At 41.5% G+C, this 21,433-nt stretch overlaps 1 protein-coding gene and 1 long non-coding RNA gene across 2 annotated transcripts in view; one reads left to right on the top strand and one right to left on the bottom strand.

The window, feature by feature from the left end:
• The window catches only part of RAB31 (RAB31, member RAS oncogene family), a 53,552-nt gene extending 40,657 nt beyond the window's left edge, over positions 1–12,895 (top strand). Inside the window, exon 7 of the mRNA XM_085539735.1 lies at positions 9,239–12,895. Coding sequence (XP_085395861.1) covers positions 9,239–9,336 — 98 coding nt within the window. The 3' untranslated portion in view covers positions 9,337–12,895. The remainder of the gene's footprint in view (positions 1–9,238) is intronic.
• Positions 12,896–16,196: 3,301 nt separating this feature from the next.
• Positions 16,197–17,918, bottom strand: LOC146761799 (uncharacterized). The gene is made up of 3 exons (XR_014943434.1): positions 17,779–17,918; positions 16,963–17,030; positions 16,197–16,404 (listed from the first exon to the last, which is right to left on the bottom strand). It is a non-coding gene; the product is annotated as an uncharacterized LOC146761799 (long non-coding RNA).
• Positions 17,919–21,433: the final 3,515 nt, after the last annotated feature.

The raw sequence follows: 21,433 nt of genomic DNA on the forward strand, positions 1-21,433 counted from the left end.
CACCAGTCTGTCAACATTATTCTTGAATCCTGGTGCTCCAAAATGGATGTGTTACTTAGTGGGCATTACACTATCTAGAAGGTGCTAACTGCTTGATGTGATCTATTGGCTTGGCTGTTGTTGGTATGGTTCAGGATGCTGTTGGCCATTTTTGCTGCTAGGGTGCAGTGCTGGCTTGCATTCAGCGTACTGACTGCCCTCAGGTCCTTGATGGAAGAACGTTTCCCTGGGCATCCAGCCAGTCCCTAACCTGTCTTGTAGCCAGGGGCTCTTCCTCCCCACATGCAGGACTTGGCATTTGTCTTTTCTGAATCACTTAGGACTCCTGTTAGCCCATTCCTCCCTCCAGCCTAACACCCTCTGAGCAGCAGCTCTGCCCTTGAGTGTATTCACTGCACTTCTGAGCTCGGTATCATTTGCAGGCTTGAAGTGCATGCATATCTTTTTTTCCTTCAGGCTGCTGGTAAAATATTGTACTAGATACCTGAGTCACTCCACTTGAAAATGGCTTACGGGTAGATGCTGTTAAGCAGCAACCTTCAGGTCTGATGACTTTTCATGCATCTGCTTGTCTGGGCTATAACATCCCAACCTGGGATTCCAGGTTATATATATGCATGCTGTAGGGTAAAACATTGAAAGCCTTGCTGAAGACAAGATAGATGACATCTAATGCTCCTCTCAATCATAATCAGCTTGCGTTACCTACTGTGTTTTGCCAGAGACGCAGCCCATTCAAGTATTGCTTTGTTTGTAGGGGTTGTATTTGAAACAGTTATTGGGAACTGATATTCCTAGAGTACACTACCTTTCTCTTATGTCCTTCTAAAACACATGGATTTGTAACATGGCTGTCTGGAGGAAGCAGTTCTTCCTTGAGATAGTCTACTTGATTGCCTGTGTCTGATAGTTGTGAATATTCTAACGGAGGAACTCATCCTTGCCACATAATTAGCTAATTAGTTTCTGTCTTTGATAGGCAGCACTGCATCTGGCAGCATGCAATGCCCCAATAATGGATATATTAGATGAGGAAAATCAGCTAAATTGAATTTTGTATGAACTAGATAAGCAGGCAAGTGAACTTAATACCACAGGCAATTATATCTATATATAGAAATATTAGGTCTCGGTGAATGTACTCATGACCTTATCAAGCGCTCAAAGGAGAGAAAGGAAAGATTTAGTAGTATGTGTTTACAGAAATGCAGTGTAAACCACATGAACAGTACTTAACTAGCCAGAGAATGACTTACTGTAATAAAGACTGGGAAAAGGGGATGGATAGTTTTCTGATGTCTTATACCATTTCAACATTTAGGGCTTCAGTGAGCAGGCTGCAGCTTCCAAAAAAATCTCACTTTGGCCCAAAAATTGCATGTTAGCATTTCTCTTTCCTGTATATAAAGTCTCCCAGTGGCCACATTTCCAACCCTGCTGACATTTTTATTCATGTAGTGTTGTATAGGTTGTACTTTGGTTCTGTTTTCATGTTATCCGGGAGCTTGTGCCTTTCTCGCTGTCTTTCTACAGAAGGTCGGGGTGCAGCTTCCCAGCCTCTTGGTGAAGAGGCAGAGGTACTTACAGTGGCTTTTGTAGGTAGCCTCTCTTTATGTATTGCCTGTTTGGCAGCCTAGATTTAAGAGGAGATTCCATTGTGTGTGGAGAGCTCCTCCATTTAGAGATCTTCTTGAAACAGAGCACAGAAAGAGTAGACTACAGCATAATGTTTTATCTAAAAAGTTACCTCCTGTTAGCTTCTGCTTTTATTTGCCAAGGACTTGTGGGGTTGGACTCCATGATATCTAGATGTCCCTTCCAACCCCAGAATTCAGTGATTCTGTGATGTTCTAATCATTTTTCCTTCATAGAGTGGCTGACAACTGTCTCCTTTCTGGGGAAAATGCTGTGAATGGGGCAAAAATAGTATAAAAGGGAAAAAAATATGATATAATAGAATTGTTAAGGTTGGAAAACATCACTAGGATCATCAAAATAATGATACAGAGAAGGTGGCAAATAAAATGAAAACTGGCTAGTTTTGCTGGCAACCACATCAATCTTGACAAAAAAAGTAGAGATCGCTTAATTTCTGAAGTTATTGTATTGGTTATTATTATTATTTTTTAATTGTTTCTTAATACATCCCTTAGGATTTCAGGATTCAATACCTTTGAGGTATGTCTTAGTGACACAGCTTCAACACAAGTACATTGGTTTTAATTCTTCCTGATAAATCTCAGGATGTGAAAGACTAGAATGCATAAAAGTTCTTGATTTTTGACCATTGTGCCAGCCTGTCAGGACAGGGACTTTGCAGGCAGTCTGCTTGGGCAAATAAAGCTGGGTGTACAGATTAAGGAAAGTCAGGAAAGCCAATGTCCTCTGTGCTGGAGACTTTTCACTGAACTGCATAACAGGGTGCAGCTCTGGGCTGTGTGTTGTAACTCTGATTTCCAGCGGCAAGCCAGGCAACTTAACCTGATCACGTTTAGCAGCGTCTGGCTGAAGGCTGGCTGTGGTTGTAAAACGTCGTGTGGCTGCTTGTTTCTCTGTAAACAAGAAAAGAATGTCATTACTACAGCCATATGTATGTATCCTGCTTCGGATAGATTTTGTCAAACATCTCTTTGAAAGGTTCTTGACATCAAAAAGGCTTAAGATGTAGTGTTTTTGGTTTGGGGTTTGGTTTTTTCCCCAGTGCATTCCTGTAGTTCTGTTGGTTTTGTTCCTTTTGCTTGCATAGACACTTAGCTATTAATAAATGTTGTCAGTCTTATTTGTTCCCTTCCTTAGCAGAATTGTAGCCCCAGAAGCTTCTGGTTGCTCATCACTGGTACAGATTTCAGCAACAGCAAAAATGCCAGGAATGTGTTAAAAAATATTGGTAGAGTTGTGATTGTGCGTTGAGTCATGCCAGGTCTGCATTCTCTCTTCTATGCATGGGGTGTTAATACTCTGACCGCTGATGGTGCCTGCAAAAGCAGTTTACGCATCTGGTTTTAAATGACTAAACAAGCTTCCCCAGGTGTACTGTAATTTAGTAGCAATCACGCCCTCCTAATTCTCAGACACCCGCTCATTTAACAAATAAAATAAGCCTCAGTTACATTATTTGAGTCTCGTACATGCCCAGCTGTTTCTCTTTGGTGTGTGCATACTGCCTGTTATCTGAGCACAGAGGTGCCCCAGATAGGAAGCTGAAGATTGCATAAAGTCATCCTCCGTGTGTGGTGGAGCCGAGGCCGTGCCTTCTGGGTTAACAGCCCTCTGCCTCCGCAGGTCCAAAGGTAAGCAGGTACAGGGCAATAGGCTGATGGAGAATTCCTATCAAATGAAATATGTAATAAACATGCACTTAGACGACAAATACATGCTGATTGTGCATTGTTTCTTGAAGTCTGGCAAATAAAGGGGGCTGATGTGCTGACAGAGGGACTGAGGTTGAAGCATTTCTGCGTTGTCTGTGAAGGGCAAGAAAGGTGTTGAGGAATGATAATCAGAATCGCTTTGCAGAGAGCCTGTGAAGAGCTGTTACAGCATTTGGCCTTATTGATGCTACCACCAAGAGAATGAGGCGGGCTCATGTTTAACAAGCTGTGTAAGAAAGCTTTTCTTAGGTTAGGCTTGCTAATTAGAGCAGGGAGTTTCTGTCTCCAGATACAAGCTTTCATGTGGTAAATGCTCAGTTACAAATATATTAAGCTATTGACTTTCTGATGCCTTGCCAGCAGCAGGTATACTGAATTTTTAATGTAACCCAAATATTCATTTCCTAGAAGTACTGGGAGATGAAAACCAAAACAAAAAACTTCCAGGATTTACAGTTTATCTAGTTATCTATTCAACAAACTGCAGAGGAGTGTGTGAGATGTCTGTCTGTGGGACAGCGTGGATTCCCTCCAGCAGACACTCGATGTTTGCCCTGAACTCAAATGGCCTTGCCATGGATGGAATTGCAGGTAGACAATGACAGAGATTGGTGTGGTTTTTGTCCTGTTATCTGCTGATTTGCAGAGATCTGTGAGCTACCTTAGAGAGGTCTATAACAGAAGCCTTAGGTAGATCAAGTACACTTACACTGCAAGGTAATTCATGTACCGCTTCTGGCATGTGATTTGCTATGAGTCCAACCTCATAAATGAATTTTTTTGGGGTGTTGGGGGTGTGAATGAATGAAGTGGAACAGCGTTGCCCTAACTTACCTACATTTGAAACTAGTCTTTATGCTTGCTGTTTTCAAGGATTGTTTTTCATCTTGCTTTCCAATTTTTAATTAGTGAAGCAAAATTCACTCACCTTTGGACTACTCTGACTTTATGAGGTCGTGGTTTTCCTCCAACAGTAAGAGAGCTCTTCTGCATGAACCAGACAGTGAACCAGAACAGCTCAGTGTTAATTACCTCGGATCAAGATTAGAGCTCTGACTAATCGAAGCCATCAGGCATTCTGTTATTTACTTTGACGCATTTAAGATTTGTCGTTTTTCCTGTGTATTTTGATGACGTGAACAAAGTGTCATTGTATTGCTGTTTCACCTGGCAAAAGCTTATGCCTTTGCAGGAAGGATTTTTGTTGTTGGAGGTGCTAGAAGTACTAAAAGAATTGCAATGTAACTGTTTAATTACGCAATATCCTTTTATCGTAAGTGTGTTACCTTGTGTGAAAATTTAATACATGAAGTAAACAGTATTCTGCTTCACTGCAAGTATGGAGAGGAAAAGGAAAAGAGACTGACTACTGGGCCAAACTTTATAACCCACCTTGGAGATATAAGGAAATTCTGCAATACCAGTGAAACTGGTTTCAGAGGATGAAAGGATTTGAGGAGATAAGTGTGAATGTCTTAAGTCCTACAAGTGCACAAGGGGTTATATATGCAAAGGCCCAACATGTTGGATAAGATGTGCCTGCTTCATCCTGAGCTTCATAATGTGGGTTACGGAAAGCAACACTTTGCAGGTTCACCTTGCTGTGATACAGTGGCATTTTTAGGAAGGGATTCTGGCCATTGCCTAACTGCTGCTTGATGCAGTCCAGCTCTTCTCATCAGCATGTTGTCAGAAAGCTGTGGCCGCTGCTTTGTAGCCAAGCAAGATGGATTTCACATCCCAGTGAAAATTTCCCCTTCTTCTATAAGCTGTAACCCATTTCCAGAGAGGAAATAGATGGGAGAAATGCCCAGGAAGCCCTGGTGGGGCAAGATGATGTCTTGCCCCTTACCCTTAGCTAAACGGTGGTTTTATCAGGTAATAATACTGCACTGCTTTTGGACTTGAAATTCATCACCTGCCTGTACTAGCTAAGGCTGATGGCATCCACTTCCCTTTCTGCTGCACACGCTAAATGACAATCTGTTCAACACTTAGAACTGGAGCATTGCATTCAAAAAGGAACAAAGAGCAGATTTTGTTACTGTTGATGATGCATCAGGCTTCCAGCTGCAACAGAGCAATCTCCGTCTGCCTCTTGTCAGTTCTGTTTGCAGAGCTGTCACCCAGTCCCTCTTGTCTCTCTTGCTTCCTGCTCCAGTTTTCTTTTTCTCCCTTCCTATTTTGTTTACCTCTTGCCCCTCCTTCCCTCTCATTTCTCAATCCCTTTGCCTCTGGCTCTCTCTGAACCACAATTCCCGGAGTGCCAATTAATCTCTTAGCATTACAAATCTCAGATTTAATAGCAGCAGCTGGAGCTCAGCCAGGCATCATGAAGACCCTGACCTTCATTCTGGGCTGCCTCAGCCCAACTCAGGCGTGCCAGAAAGTGGGAGATGCGATGGGTTTAATGCTTCCCACCCGTTAACCTGCAAGGTTCACTTCAGAATGTTGACATTCCTGTGATCCTACCTTTGAGCAGTCTCTTGCGATGTTTATTTTGCACACCATTATATGCTTACTGGAATGAGCTCGTGGAGGAGCCCAGCTCTGCCACACAGATGCATAGAGGTGAATGTCACAAACAGTTTTGTTGCATAAAGTAATACATGAAACGTGCTCTGAATATTGCTGAAATTAATTCAAAATATATAATTAGATGATTAATGTAGATGCAAAGATCTGACTTCAAATTGATGTCAGGTAGACTTTGCTCCACAGAAATGCCAGCAGTGGGAACCATATGGAGCTTTCCACCTTCTCTAACAGGATGATTTAATAAAATAGCCCTAAATTTTAACAGAGCAGCCTTTGATCTGAAGAGGAATTTTCTTAATCTACTTATTTTTTGAGCAGGAGAACTGTCAGGCTGAGTGCTGGGGCGCTGCTGCTCCTACCTGATGTCAACTGCCTGAGAAAAATAGCATAACTTAATGATGCTATAGGTTATCTCCTATGTGGGTACCTTTTATTCCTCTGGAACAGAGGCCACGTATGACAGTGAAAAATACTCATGAAATCAGTATACACTTTCACACTTTCTAAAATTAATTCATTTTATGACCTCTTTTGGTTCTGACTCAGCGCCAGCTGGATTGCACTGATGTCAGCAATATAGACGCTGTATTTGTCAATAGCTGAATTACAAGTTAAGGTGATCACGGTCCTTTTAACAGTAGTGATTGAGCTGTTGCACAAGCACCAGATACAGATGAAGGCTCAGCATTTCTCTGCTAATCCTTGGTGTGCTGCTGGTGCTTGAGCCTTTCTCTGTTGCAACCTGGTTGTGAGACAGCTGTAGTTATTTTCTTATTACCTAGATCCATTGCTCTGTAGTGAGAGTTATGTGAGCTTTATATTCCAGCAGAGTTACCCATTGGCTGCACATGAGATGGTACAAGTTCCCTCGGCAGGGATAAATCCTGTTACTAGGATTAAAATGGCTTCACTCAATGACTTAAATCTGATGACAGGAGAAATAGTGAGGGGGAAAAAAAAACCTCACCTATTAAAGAAAAAGTCTCAAACTTTTGTAAACTTTAAGCTGTTTAAAACTGCTTTTTCATGTGTTGAATTCAGGGGGATTAACCAAACAGCAGAAAACAAGACTGGTTAATGACAAACAATACTTAAGATCAAAGGTGGAATAATGAATCGACAAATACCGTGTCTGGAGATTTTTCCCTTTATTCTTTGCAGTTGTTATCTTTGTTTATTCTTTATCATTTTTAGAAATGAAATGAACCAGGTTGATTCTTAACTACCTTCATGGTGTCCTGTTCTGAACTGGACAGAATGCTCTCTGACCTTGAAACCTGCAGAGTTTTTGCTCCAAAGATAAACTTACCTGGTCCTTTGCATACACATCAGAGTGTTATTGGAGAGACTCAGAGCTCATAAGAACCGTGAAATGTTGAATGAGAAACAAATAGAGGTTCAATGTGAGCTTTTGAAATAAAAGCTAGGCTGGTTTGTCTGTGCAAACTTTCCCCTTCTAAACTTGCCATTAGGAGAACATGTTTAGGCACTGTTCGCTTAATGGCTTTGTGTGGAAACCACGTCCATAGATCCCAACTATTTTTAGCCAGAGACAAATGGCCAAAGTTTTATTTTTGCTGGTACTGAGGTCATGGCACATTAAAAATGCTAAGTGGATTTCTAAAACAATAGTGTTACCTCTGTGGAAAACATCTTATGGATGACACATTCCACATATTTTACAGAGCTTTTTTAGAATGAGTGGACTCCATCTCACACAGTACTGATAGAACTGATGCCATGTGATGTCTCTGACCCACCTCGTCTGCTTTTCATTTTACTTTAGAAGGGCACTTGTGTTCTGGTGAGACTTCATGTTTGTAAGCAGGGTGTAAAGCCGCTGTTTCAGTGACCTAAAATAAAGTGCAAGTGCAGCACTGTAATATCAGTGCTTAGACATGCTTACGTCCTCCAGATGCCTGTTTCTCTCAGTTTGGGACCAAGTATTTTTGCTTATTAGTATGGGCAGTGTTTGTCCTCTCATTCAGTTGTATGGAGATCCCAGGATTATCTGCTTCAAGAGTCACGCTTTTGTGGTATAACATACCTGTTCAGAAATGATGGAATAATATAAGTAAAAATTTACTGGATTTGATCAAAGGTTATTTATGGGTAAGTTTTACAAATGAAATTTTGCTGTGTGATTTCATTGGGATTGAATTCTACCTGAATGATTTTAATTCATTCGGGTTTTTTTTTGCAGGACTAAAATTTCAACATACAAATGTAATTCATGGAGCAATCAGGAGACAGCTGTGTATAAATATGGCAGAGGATGGGGAAATCTGAACTCTTGAGGCTGACCTGAATTATGATCGTTGCCACTGAAAGTGGCACATAGCAAATATTAAACATTTAGTCTCGTTGTTTAACACAGGTAGTAGTAAAAACAGGAGTCATTCATAGCAAGTAGACTCAGCTTCAGGGAAAAAAAAACATCCAGCAAGTCCACAAGGCAGTGAGAAAGTAAGTTACCATGACTGCAAGCTCTCTACGATACTGAAAAAATAGATCACTCAGTGAGAGGAATTGAAAAGCCAGGCCTGACAAGAGACTTAGTATAAACTGGACCAGGGAGGATCTTATTTTCCTTCATATAATTCTGATTATTGAGCACATATTATGTTGTCCATGAGTGGTTAAACCTGTAAGAGCAAGGATGGAGCAGTATTGAAGAAGTGAGGAGCAGTTCTTTGTTCCCCGAGGAGAGAGCCCTGGCTGACAGTGTTTCAAATGCTTAAAGTAATCATCCCATAAAATGAAGAAGTCAGAAGAGCTGGGGAGGGATGCTGTTAATTAATGAGTGCCTTCAACTGTGAAGACACAGGTAGCCCTCAAAGGATGGAGAAATGCAGTGGAAAGAACAGATTTGTTTTTCTTTTCCAAGTGCAGGCAGCATGTGTGTAATTACAGCGCTTTGTAAAACTCTGGTGTACAACAAATGAATGCCATGCAAATTTAGGAATGTCAGGATCTCATTGAACCAGCACCATTCGCATTTAAGTGCAACTAGGAGAAAGATGAGAATTTTCTGCATCTTAGTGTTTCAGCTCTCAGTAAGATATCTGCTTTTGGAATACATGTATAATAATTTTAGCATCCTTAATACTTTCTTGATAGACATATTTATATATGTGTGTGTGTGAACGCACTCTTCTTGCATAAGCGGGATGCAAGGGAAAAAGATTTAAGGTGCAGAGAAGATGCTTCTTTTCTGGTTAAATTTTACAGATGTAATTGTTACGCAAGCTAAATCGCCATAACTGTTATCTGCCCGTGTTGTTACTGCATCAGGAAAATTGAATTAACTGTCTCCTCATGTATTTCAGGTCAGCAAATTCCACCCTTAGATCCTCATGAAAATGGTAACAATGGAGCAATCAAACTTGGAAGGCAGACTTCACAGACGGGTAGGCGGTGCTGTTGACCCAACTTGATCTTTTGAGATTTACTTGAAAAACAGCTCCATTTACACATTCACGGAGAAAGGACTTCATGATCTCAGTGATGCGGCTCCTGATCTTGAAAGCAGTAATTTCAATACTTCCCGCGAGTGATAACACAAGGACCAGAAGCAGAAAGCTTTGCTTTTAAAATGGATTTTGTAAAAACCTACTTGGAAAATCCTCTCTAAATATCCTGTCAAAATTAGAGTGTCAGGGTGTTCTGATCCTCTGTTTCAGCTAATGACTGTCTTTTTTTTTTTTTTTTTCTTTTTTTTTAATAAAAAGAACCTTTTTATAAAAGTTCTAGATTTGCTACCATAAGAAATCTCTTTTTATACTGCAAAGTGGACTTGGCATGTTTTTAGAGTTTTCTGTGTAATAACAAAGTGCAAAAACCTATAACTCCTGAGTTTTGGGAAAGTTTCTCTGCCTTGTTAGCTGGACTCTGCTTCTATATTTTTCTGGAGATGAAGCTTCATCTTGTGCTTTCAGTAAATACCAGCAAGATTTGAACTTAATTTACTAACTAGAAAAATGGATCCAAAGGATGAGCAAGTGCGGTTTGTTCAGGCTGCAAGTCTACATCTGCGCCGGGAGGAGCTGTGCCATGTGAAGGAAGGAATTGTCGCGAAGGAGGCTGCTGGGACCCCACACAGTCCCCATTGCTCTGGAAAGAACTGAAGTAGCAGCAGCTGCATTTTGCTTGAAGTGATTTCCATGGCATACGCTTCATTAATTGCTGAAATTGTTTAAAAAAAAACCACAAATATCAGCTTAATTACTATTATCAAGTTTCCTCCAAATCTGTGTCCCAGGCTAAAGATCTCTCAGCTTAACAATCCCACTTCTATTTCTAGAAGAGAGTGCCACGTTGCCCCAGTGGGTCAGGAGGACCCCTTCCCTAACTCGCTCCAAGACATCTCCAGAAGGCTGTTGGAAGGATGACAGTTCTGTGCAAAAACTGTTTGGGCTTAAAGGCTGGAATCTAATAAAGCAACATAGAGTGTTTCCTTATAAGTTCCGTTCTCTTCTTTTGCGGAATAGTTTCTTCAGCAACGTGGGATGCAATACAGAGGGACTACTGCATGATGCCTTTGAAGCTTATTTGCAGCACAGTGTAGAAAAATAAATCCCATGGATGGCTATGAACTAGAAATAACGTGAAATTGTGTTCTTCGCTTCCATCTCTTATGAATACATGTGACTGATTTTGCTTTTTCATCAGTTCAGTTGGAAATCTAAATTAGGGTGAGTTCACCTCATAGTCCAACATTGCTTTGTTCTCTTACTGAGAGAATTGACCTCACCACACCTTTTCTGGGGGCCTTATAAAAGAGGAAAGTAACTTATTGTTATAAATCATAAACAGGAAGGCGAGAGAGGTTACCATGGCCTAAACTATTAGGAACTGATCACCAACACAGATTAATGGTATTGATGGGGTCTGTGGCCCATCTGTGAAAGGCTACACTTGTTAAACAAGGTGAGGTGGAACCCACATGTTTTAACACAAAATTTAGCTGAATGTATAGTAGTCACGCATGACCGATTTTTAACTTTTCACAGATCTCTATGGTATCTGTCTTCATAATGTGATGTCTCAAATCTCATTAAGCTCAAATTGAAATGACTGAAGGCTTTGTAATACGGTTCTTCGAGTACTTTGTACTCCGAGTTTTTGCTAGAGCTGGCCATTCATGCGGATCTGAATGGGACAGATGTTGTCTTGACCAACCAGTTCTCACAGCTGCCAGCAAGCTGCTTGTGATTCAGAACAGGTTTTTGAGTTACGCCTTTAAATAGTGTAAAATTGGAAATCGTTACAAAGGATTTCTGGCAGATTTTACAATTCAAATGCTAGCAAAGTAGGCTCAAAGGTATTTTTGCGTTAGGTAGGCCAAATCTCAATTACCTTTTTCTTCTTTTTCTCACTCAAATAAGTTCATGGAATCTTGGAGTCACAGGGTGGCTTGGGACCTCAGAGCTCATCCAGCCCACCTCCTGCCATGAGCAGGGCTGCCAGCCACCAGCTCAGCTTGCCAGGGCCCATCCAACCTGGCCTTGAGCTCCTCTTGGGTTATGGTGAGCTTCGGCAGAGAACTCTGGAGCCTCGTGTAGAAATAGCACGGCACAATGCTGTGTAGTAGCTTGTGTTTACTTTTATGATAGGGCTAGCCTTCAGTGATGATGTCAGTTTATCTCCTGTTTGTCAAAGCTGAAGTACAGCTTTAGCCTGCCTCTTCCTGTGGGGGAATGGTTGGTTTAAGAAATAGCAATCTTCACGTGTAGAATTTTTGCTTTCTTTCATTGCCTTTGTTGTTTGCAAAGTAAGTAGCACCACCCTTCATAAACAGCCAGAAAAACGACAGAGAAGCAAACAATCTCTGAATCAAAGCTTTCAGCAGTGATCATAATTCCCTACTGGCTAATGGCCGGTTGAAAGCTCCATGACCGTACAGGAGCACTTAACTCTGTCGTTGTTCTGCTCTCCTGACAGTGATAAGAACAGTGTGCAGTTCTTCATCGACCAGCTGGTGTTGGCTCTGTTGGAGTCTGCTTGTCTTAAGCGTGCTGGCAGCAGGACTGGGGCACTGTGTGGTGCCAGGTGGAGTCTGTTTGCACCGTGATTCATGGCTGTGACCCTCCAGCTGCAGGTGACTCGCTTTTCCGGCTTATCGTGAGCTCTGCATATGAGTGTGTATATAAGTGCAGTTTTTTATTGTTACGCTGACAAGTAGTGTATTTTTTCCACTATGGCTGGGTCTCATATACTGAACATTGTATTCTGTAAGTACATTTTTTGTTTATGGTCGTTTCACCTTTATGAAGTTAAAACTGAAGGCTGAGGGTAGCAAGAAGATGGAGATACGCATAGGTACAATCGTTGACTCGCCGTTCTTATGCATGAAAATGGCATATTGTGGAAAAGCTGGTCTTGCAGCTGAGAAATATAGAAAAGGTCATTATTGTCCAATGTTTGGCATTTGGAAGAGTTGAAGTTGCATTAAAAAAAAAAATTCAGATTATTTTTATTCATGGTATAGCAGGTCTATCTAAAGTACTATAACATACCATGCGTATACGTTAGTAACTGGGAAAGTTACCTATTGTCCCTTGTCTGCTCTGTAATCCTTCATGGCACATGATGGTATACATTATTAGGTTGTAACAAGAGCATTCAGTCTACACGCAGACCTTTTCAGTACAGTGATGATGTAGTTTGCTATCCTACCCTTAACTATTTAAGCCAGAGTCAGTGGTAAATTGTCCATTTAAAATCACTTTCCAAGTACTCTTCCTCTGTTTTGTTTATGTAAGGGCTTTGATTGGGCTGGACCCACATGCTGCATGTATGGGATGCTGCAATCTGTTCATACTTTACCTTCCATTTTACATATTAATTGTATCATACCTAATTATATTTTTGCCCTGAGATGTACCTTCAGTGTTTTATTTAACCTGCAATGATTAATGCTAATAAATGTTTTAAATGCCTCTGATTTGAGGATGCCTGGTTTCAATAAAGCAGAACAAAAGAGGTCCCTTTTTTCTCATTATTTGCTCTCCAAAAATGGCTGTTTCCTGTCTGCGTGTTGCCTAACTGGGATTTAAAAGAATGCTGCTTGAAATATGCACAGCTGGTCTCTCAGCAGAGCTGAATGCATTCCGGGAGGATCCCAAAGTGCAGGTGGACAGAAAGTGTGAGCATCCCTTTGCTAGAAGTTGTTCGACTTAACCCATTAGAAGACTGGTTTGTCCCAGTGGGGAAACTTGGAACAGTGGTTGTTGGGAAGAAGTGACCTTGGAGGTACCGTGCACTTTAATAGTAAACATAACACGTGTGGCTCTTGTGGCATTTTCTATTTTGTACCTTTTTATTTACGACAGTGCATTTCATGTCTGATTTATGACTCTTGAGATTTTCCTTAAGAGTTAAGATTTAACACTCCCTTCAAGAGTATGCAGTACATAGTGCTTCCCAGTGATGTTGTTTCAAGGGGTTTGTACATTCACTGTGATTTTCTTGTGTGATCCAATTTGTAGCTTCACAGATATTACCATCAAAATGAGGACTGTGAATGTATCTTTTACTTTGTTATCTATAAGGAAAAATGGGATTCTGGAGAAGAGCTTTTCCAATGACTGAGATAAACTCACACCAACACATGAGAAGCGCTGTTAGAAAGCCTGTGAATGACACATCTGTTGGGAACATGGTGACCAAATAATACCAAGCAACCCAAACAACCCTTTATAAGGAGAAACCAGAATTTCAGAGGAGCCTCTGTGAGTTTACTTCCTACTTAAAGATACCCAGCAGGATCTGTTTCCCACTTTAAAAGCATTCATAATCACATTGAAAAACTATGTATTTATTTCCAGCTATTCAAAAATAAAAATTTAAGTCAGATTCATAAATGTAAAATGGAAAAGATGGCACAGATGCCAAGTTGAACCGGAGCCAGCAGCATGCCCTTGCTGCTAAGAAGGATGACGATATTCTTGGCTGCATCGGAACACTGCCAGGAGCTCAGAATTGATCCTCCTCTACACAGCACTGGTGAGGCCGCACATGAAGTGCTGGCTCCAGTTTTGGGTCACCCAGTACAAGAGAACTGTGGGCTTACTAGAAAAAGACCAGTGTAGGGTCATGGAGATGAAGGAGCGCCTCTGTTGTGAGGCTGCCCAGAGGCTGTGGGGTTTCCTCCTTGGAGGTCTCCAGAAGCCGCCTGGGCACCCTGCTCTGGGTGGCCCTGCTGCAGCAGGGCTGGGACTGGGGGACCCAGAGGGCCCTGCCTGCCTCAGCCATGCCGGGATTCTGTACATAATTCAATGAAAGCCTAAGAAGCCTCTTGCAGCTATTCTTGATGTTGGAGAGTCAGGAGTGCTGTTTTTGCTTTCATTGTGAAGAGCTGTGCCCTTTGACATCCATATCCTGGCGTTATCAGTGGGATGTTTCACGTGGCCTGGAAGCGTGTTCTTGTAGTGCTTCGTGTTAATTTGCAGCTTTATTTTGCCTTAAGAGGGGAGCAGCACAATTGGTTGGGAAATAAACCCCCTCTGCTTCCCTTTTGAAAACTGAAGATTGTGTCTCTGGGCAGATAGGGAAAATCATTTGATGTTACGGACTTCAAAAACTTCCCTAATACAGCTTCAGTCTTTCTGCAGAGCACCATAGGACGCCCTGCTGTGATCTCTTGAACACTCTTCTGAAATGAGGACAGAAAATCTGATGAAACAGTCTGTGTATCTCCTTCATGCTTCCGCCCCCTCAACTAAGCTGTAAGAGTGTTTAGGCTGCATTATCAGATTGTGAAACCTCTCTTTTTCTCTGAAAGGAAAACAGAAAGCTGCAAGATTTTTGTTTCCCTCCTTGATGCTGTTATACACGAGGCTACAGTGTAATTTTCTTAAAAGCATTGAGACGTGTACGGGAGGACGGAGTGGCTGGAAGTGTTTGTGCCAAGGCCTCTGCTAATTGGTGTAGGTTGCTCCCTGAGGACTCGGCTTCCACAATGAGATGCATTCATGTGTGATGGTGTTCTTGACCATTAATAAGATCTGCTTTGGATTAGAATCTATTTAGCATCTGTGCCAGTGCAGATTTCATTGTTTGATTGAACATAGTTGCTCTTTCACTGTCCCAAAGTAAAACCCTTCCGTAAAGACTGCAAAATCAATAGTTGACCGCATTTATCAGGTTGAGAAGTAATAAGTCATAGCATAATGCAGCATAACACGGCTTGTCTGAAAAATCAATTTCAGGTGATTTTCTCATCTCTGCAATAAGCTCTACAAGAAGAATCCTTGCTGCAAAATGTCTGCATTTGCATCATGCTGATACTGCCGAGTGTGTCCTGATAGAGATTGGTTTGTATGGCCACTTACGGCAACGTGTTCTGTAGAAATATGAGGGCATGCTCATTATATGAAGATTCATAATGGTGTGTTTTCAACAGATAAGGTGCAGAAGTATTATTGGAATTGTTTTGTAACACGGTAGTTGTGAAAGCTTGGGGACTACACGCTGGCAGAACTGGAAATGCAATCGACCTGTACTAACTTGCATTTGGTGTCACAGCAATTAACAAGTGTTTAATAAGACGTCATTATTCAGTGCACAGAAGTCAAGCGCTGGGGTGTGGAAAAGAATTTTGAGGCTTCTGGTTTGGAATTAAAAATTTATCATCTTGGGAAGGATTTAGGTTTATTTTTCTTCTTCTCTTGGCTGTTAAATTACTCTGATCAGAAACCATTTCATCCCTGCGACTCCCTGAAGTACTGCAAACAAATAGACTTTCTGCAAAAGGTGCTGACCTTGTTTCTCAAAAGCTCCTGGCGAAGCCAAGCCTGATCTTTCCGACCACCTTTGAACCTTTCTGTAAGACACACCAAATTGATGACGAAAGCCTCAACCTTTCTCATTCCCACACTCTGGGTATTTTAGGAAACAAAACCACACATCCACTGAAATCCTCTTAATGCCAATTTATTTTACTTTAGTCAATGTCGTTTCTGCTCCCTTTGCTATGGTAAAATGTGTGTTGAAATAAGAGAATAAATACCTAACAACCAGATCCCTATTCCCCTCTAATAAGCATAGAGCTCTAGGGGAATGCTCTGTGGCAGACTATGAAAGAGGCAACCGCTCGGCTTCTGATTACATATTGACAAGTGGCAATCAATGAGGAAGTCAGCTCACATGCCTAAGAGATGCCCTTGAGGAAAATGAACGTCCCGTTTCCTCCTGTCTGACGGTACAGCATGATTTGGTAGGCAAGAGATAGCACTGCTGTTACTCACTTAGCAAATAAGTACGAAATGAATAAGAGGACGGTACTGGTTTCTCTTTGCTTGTTTTAATAGGGTTGAAATGTAGGTTAAGCACCTTACAAAAGAAATCCCTGCTTCTGGTTGTCTTCAAAAAACCAGGCTGCTGTGCTGACAAATACAAGCTGGGAAGTTTCATAGCAGTTTAGCACGAAAGAGCAATGGATGCAGCCTGGGTAACACCATGCTTTTCAAAATCCCTTTCCAATACAACAGCTCTGCAAAAAAACAAATCATCAGCAGACAGAGAATTACTACCAACTATCCAAGTTACGCTCTGTGTTCATCACTCTCTGTATGATACAATTCTGCACGATAGATCTTTAACAAAAGAAGCTTAAGTGTGTGGTAGGAATCTCCCAAGGGCCCCCGGAAGGGATATTCAAAATGAACGCATAGGTTTTCTGTGCTATTTTTTGAGACATTCAGGAATGGAAATCAGAATGCTTTCCCAGTGCCACTCCCTTCAGAGATACCATTTGTCCTTCTGAGATTTGCAACATTCGTTCTCCATTCTCAAGGAAAATTTGCTTTCAAGGTGGTGACCTGAACCGCCTGTTGGCACCTGACCAGTTCCCCACCCCACCGTCACAGAACAGAGGGACAGAAGTCTTATCAGCAGCTGACATTTCCAATGGAGGTTGTTCCTTTTCAGAAGCCAGAATTTTTGAAGAGGAATTAGTTTTCTTGAAATGAGAACAAAGCCAGAATGTCACATTGGCAATAAAATAGTGAAGAGGAAAGAAGGAGGAAACAACATAATGATGTCCTCCTACCTTGGAAGATACTCCTGGAGGTTGGTAACAACCCCACTGAGGTGACAGACAGAGAACAAAAGAGATATCTGAAATGGAAATTTGATGTAAAAGGGTTATCACATCATAAACGGTCAAAGTGCATATACACGTATTTCATGGCACAGCCTCATTAACACCGTCGTTACTAAGGAACCCTGGCTCACAAATGAGTGTAAACAAACACAAGATGAAGAGTGCCTCAGGTGGCTAAAGACTCCGCCTGTGGAAAATAAGACTTTATCTATGTGTATTCCTGAATATACAGAGTGCAAAGCCCATTGCATAAAAGATGACGCCCATTCACGTAGCTCGTGATAGGTTAGCAAGTAGGAGCCTTGGACTAATGACTGTGGTGAACACACTGCCGTGCACTTGTATAGCCATTCTCCCTACATGGTTTAGCCTTTCAGGAAGCTTCATTTCAGCTAAAGGATGTCTTGGCATGGTGGGTTGTTTTTGTAGGAAGAGGGCAAATCATTCCAGAGAAGGCTACAGAAGAAAGGGCAAGTGTATCCAAGTAGATTTGCATTGAGTGATTTAACCACAGCAGTTCTTCATGTTCTTCAGTACTTGCTGCTGGGAGTATAAAGGCTACACAATAACAAAGCATCCATCACTGGAATATAAAATGGAAGATTATTTTATTTTACTTTTCCCAGGAGGGAACTAATGTCTTCGAAGATCCGCCAGACTTGAGTCATCAAGTTATCTTCATGTCAGCGGGAATGCCTTTCACACACTGCACCTCACCTTGCTGCAAATCACACCCCAGTGAAAGATGCATGAAAATCTCACCCAATGCTATTCAGGCTGCCTTCTGACAGGTCTGCTTTTGAAGAACACCTGATTTTTCAGTGAAGCAGTGCCAGAATTCCTGCGAGAGACTCTCACTCTTCAAGATGTTTGAGGAAAGACATTGTGCTCCCTGATGTTTTAAACCAGTGCTGGAATCTTTGTCCTTCCTCTCAGCAGGGCCTCCAAGGTGTAGCAACTATATCCTGGAAGTTAGATAATTATGGTGCACATTTTAAGCCAGCCACAGGCAAGTAATTAGAATTAGGGAATGCGTGACTGCCTTCGGATATCTTTGGGTCATGCTAGAAATGTAAGCAAGTTGTGTTTGAAGCAAAGTAGCCTATCTGATGTGATACACACCCATGCCATACAAAGTGTGTGATGAGGCAACGCAGGATTCTTCTCTCAGATTTTATCCACACCTGCAACTTTAAACAGAATTGTTGTGGTGTCACAGGATGTCCATTACTTTGTCATTTTATATACTTTTGAACTCAGCACTGGTTGATGAAGCATGAGATTCTGACTGATTATGATGTGGCACAAACTTACCTTTCTTCCACCAAGGTGAATGCCTCCAATTTATGCAGCTGTCCTTTCTTATCCTGCCCTCCTTCTATGAATCCCCTGAGTAGGAGCAATTCCGAGACAGCCCTCTGAGGCTCTGAGGACTGAGGTTGGTGTGTATGCTAAGTTAGCACACTGTCAGGCCTCCATGGTGACCCCATCACTTCCTTCAGAGCTGGCCACAGTGTTGTCACATAGAAGAGCTTCATGGGCATTTTTGTGCATTTCTATGTTTTCCTGTGAGGCAAATGCAAACATTCAATTTCTTCATGATGTCACCTGTCATCTGCAGATGATAAAATCTTGGAAAGTCTTGCATGTTATTAGCTACTCCAAGCTGTGTGAAGGTAACAGACAGTAAAACTGAAAATGTGCCAATGTCCTGATTAAGCTCAGCTTGTGAAAACTCTACTGCTCCACCAGTTTCTAGGAAAGTAGTCAGATGTTGTTGTGATCATCTCATCAAGTGAACTACATCTACTTGGGTTTAAGGATGCATCCGTCTATATTGTCTGGACTGAGACAGATCCAAAGTCTGGTTAGTTGCAACGTCGTGGCCAGAAGCCCACCATCCCTCAGTCTTTTATAATGAGAAGTTATTGGAATCTGTGAAAATTGGCCCAAGAGAGTTGTTCTGAATTCTCTATCCAACTTGCCCTCTAAAAAAAAAAGCAGAAAATGTAAGATTTGAAACATCATTTCACTTTTGAATAAATACAGAGGAAAAAAAAGGGGGTTGGAAGAAACACATGTGATGTCACTGACACACACAGCCTTACCCAGTCTCACGACCTAAAGCTTTCAGGGAAGACTCTAATTCTCAATTGTAAAATTGGACTTGGTAAAAATGGAACAATTCCATTCCTTGCTTTACTGTCCATAAAAACCATCCCAAGGATGCCTCCTAAGATTTGCTCAACATTACGTGCCAACCTCAGCTTGAGATGGGAAAATTGCCTACGGAGTGATCTTTTGGCTTAGCCACCTCTGAGATTGAACATCCCACATCTTAACTTACTTAAAAGTTTCATTAATGATGCATAAGCCAAAATCCAGCTCAGCTCTTTCCCTCACAACTGTATTGTCTCTGAACAGCTAACAAGAGCCAAACACAGTAATTTTCTGCCTCTAATGTGAGTGAAACCTAGATATGCACCTCGGGAATAATTTCTGGATAAGAAAGCAGAGTTTTTACTAAGCTACTTTGAAAAGCTTGATTTTTTCTGTTACAATAATGAATTGATATGAATTTTTCTCTCACTGAATGTGTTAGAGAATGTTCATCAGTGAAAGCAAAACACAGTTAAATATTCAGGGCTGAATGCCCCCAGGAGTATTACAAAAACCGGTGGAGAGCCATTCGTATTCAATCTGAACAAATATTGGTGCACAAGGGAAATGGATAAAAAGTGAACCTGGTGCACTGCAAAGAATAAATGTGAAGGGTTCTGATAATAACAAGCATGACATGAAGCCTGGGCAAAATAATGTCAAGACAGACACGGGAAGCAAATCAGTATTAATTCACAGACAAAAATGTATGTAATGTTAATCCATACATTTTAAATCTAAAATAGGTGCTTTCAAACCACAGGAGATGAGACTAAAATGCAGTTGCTTAAGGTAGATGGATTGATTTGAGGCATGGATTACTTTAAGGTATTCAGTGTAGCTCTGCATGACAATCTGGATAAAAAAACAACAGTACTGTGCAAAATAAATTTACCCGCATTACATGCCCTCAGAACCAATTAGCAGCTATATCAGCATGTTTCTGCTCTCTTCTAATGGGTTATTAACGGCTTCAAAGGAGACATTGCCATTCAATGTCTTTATCAGTGATCTGGAAGGAAACATAACATTTTTGCTTCTAACTTGGCAAATGACACAAAAATTGCTGGAAATGGAAAGAAAACAATGATAAGAACAAAACAACATGAAGCTTTTTAGCACTGTTCTTCAGATCTTCAGCTGTCAGTAAGTATTTACAAATACCATGAGTCTCCGTGTGGATGAGGTGCTATTCCCTGCCTGCTGGTGGCGGGACTTGCATCTGGTGCTGGCACAGTATATGAATGGGGACACTATAGATCCCCTTTTCCCTTATTTCTCTTTGCCTTACTCAGGGAAGGGAAAAAGCAAGGAATAGCCTGGCACACGTAAAATAAAATACATTCCAGATTTGCAGTGATTGTTTTTCTGTTAAATTAGTATAATTTCTCATAGATTAGAATCACAGAATCATAGAATCACCAAGGTTGGAAAAGACCTAAAAGATCATCCAGTCCAACCGTTCACCTATTACCAATAGCTCCTCTAAACCATGTCCCTCAATACAACATCCAGTCGTTCCTTGAACACCCCCAGGGTTGGTGACTCCACAGAAGAATCACAGAATCGTAGGGGTTGGAAGGGGCCTCTGGACATCATCCAGTCCACCTCTATGCTAAAGCAGATCCCTACAGCAGGGTGCACAGGAAAGAATATCCCCATAGAAAGAGACTCCACAACCTCTCCACACAGCCTGTTAAAGTGCTCTGTCACCCTCACAGTTAAGAAAGGTCTTTCTGATGTTTTTATGGCACTTCCTGAGTTGCAGTTTTTGCCTGCTGCCCCTTGTCCTTTCCATGTGCAACCCTGAAAAGAGCCTTGTACTAAGGACAAAGGAGAAGAAGCACCTTCTTCACTTGAAGGTTCAGGTTGATGGAGTGGCAGCAGAAAACTTTTCTTCTCTCAAAGAATGGTAAGGCACTATCACAGGCTGCCCAGGAAGGTGATGAGGTCACCATTGCTGCAGGTGCTCAAGAACCGTGTGTATGTGGCACTGAGGGACGGTCAGTGGGCATGGTGTGATGGGCTGGCAGCTGGACTGGGCGATCTTAGTGATGTGAAAGACAAATTTCTGTCTGCGTGGTGTATCAATTGCATATTGCAACAAAACAGCTTCTCGTGGGTATCATTTTTACAATTAAGCCATAAATTATTCAGTATTTGGCAGTCAAAGATGCCATCAATAATGCTATGCAGACTTTTTACCCCTGGAATGCAAAGTAAGTCAATATTTCGGGTAGAATGCTCAAGCTTGTGT

Source organism: Coturnix japonica, chromosome 2 (genome assembly GCF_054131305.1).
Source record: "Coturnix japonica strain WE chromosome 2, WE-NBRP24, whole genome shotgun sequence".
Lineage (NCBI taxonomy): Eukaryota > Metazoa > Chordata > Aves > Galliformes > Phasianidae > Coturnix > Coturnix japonica.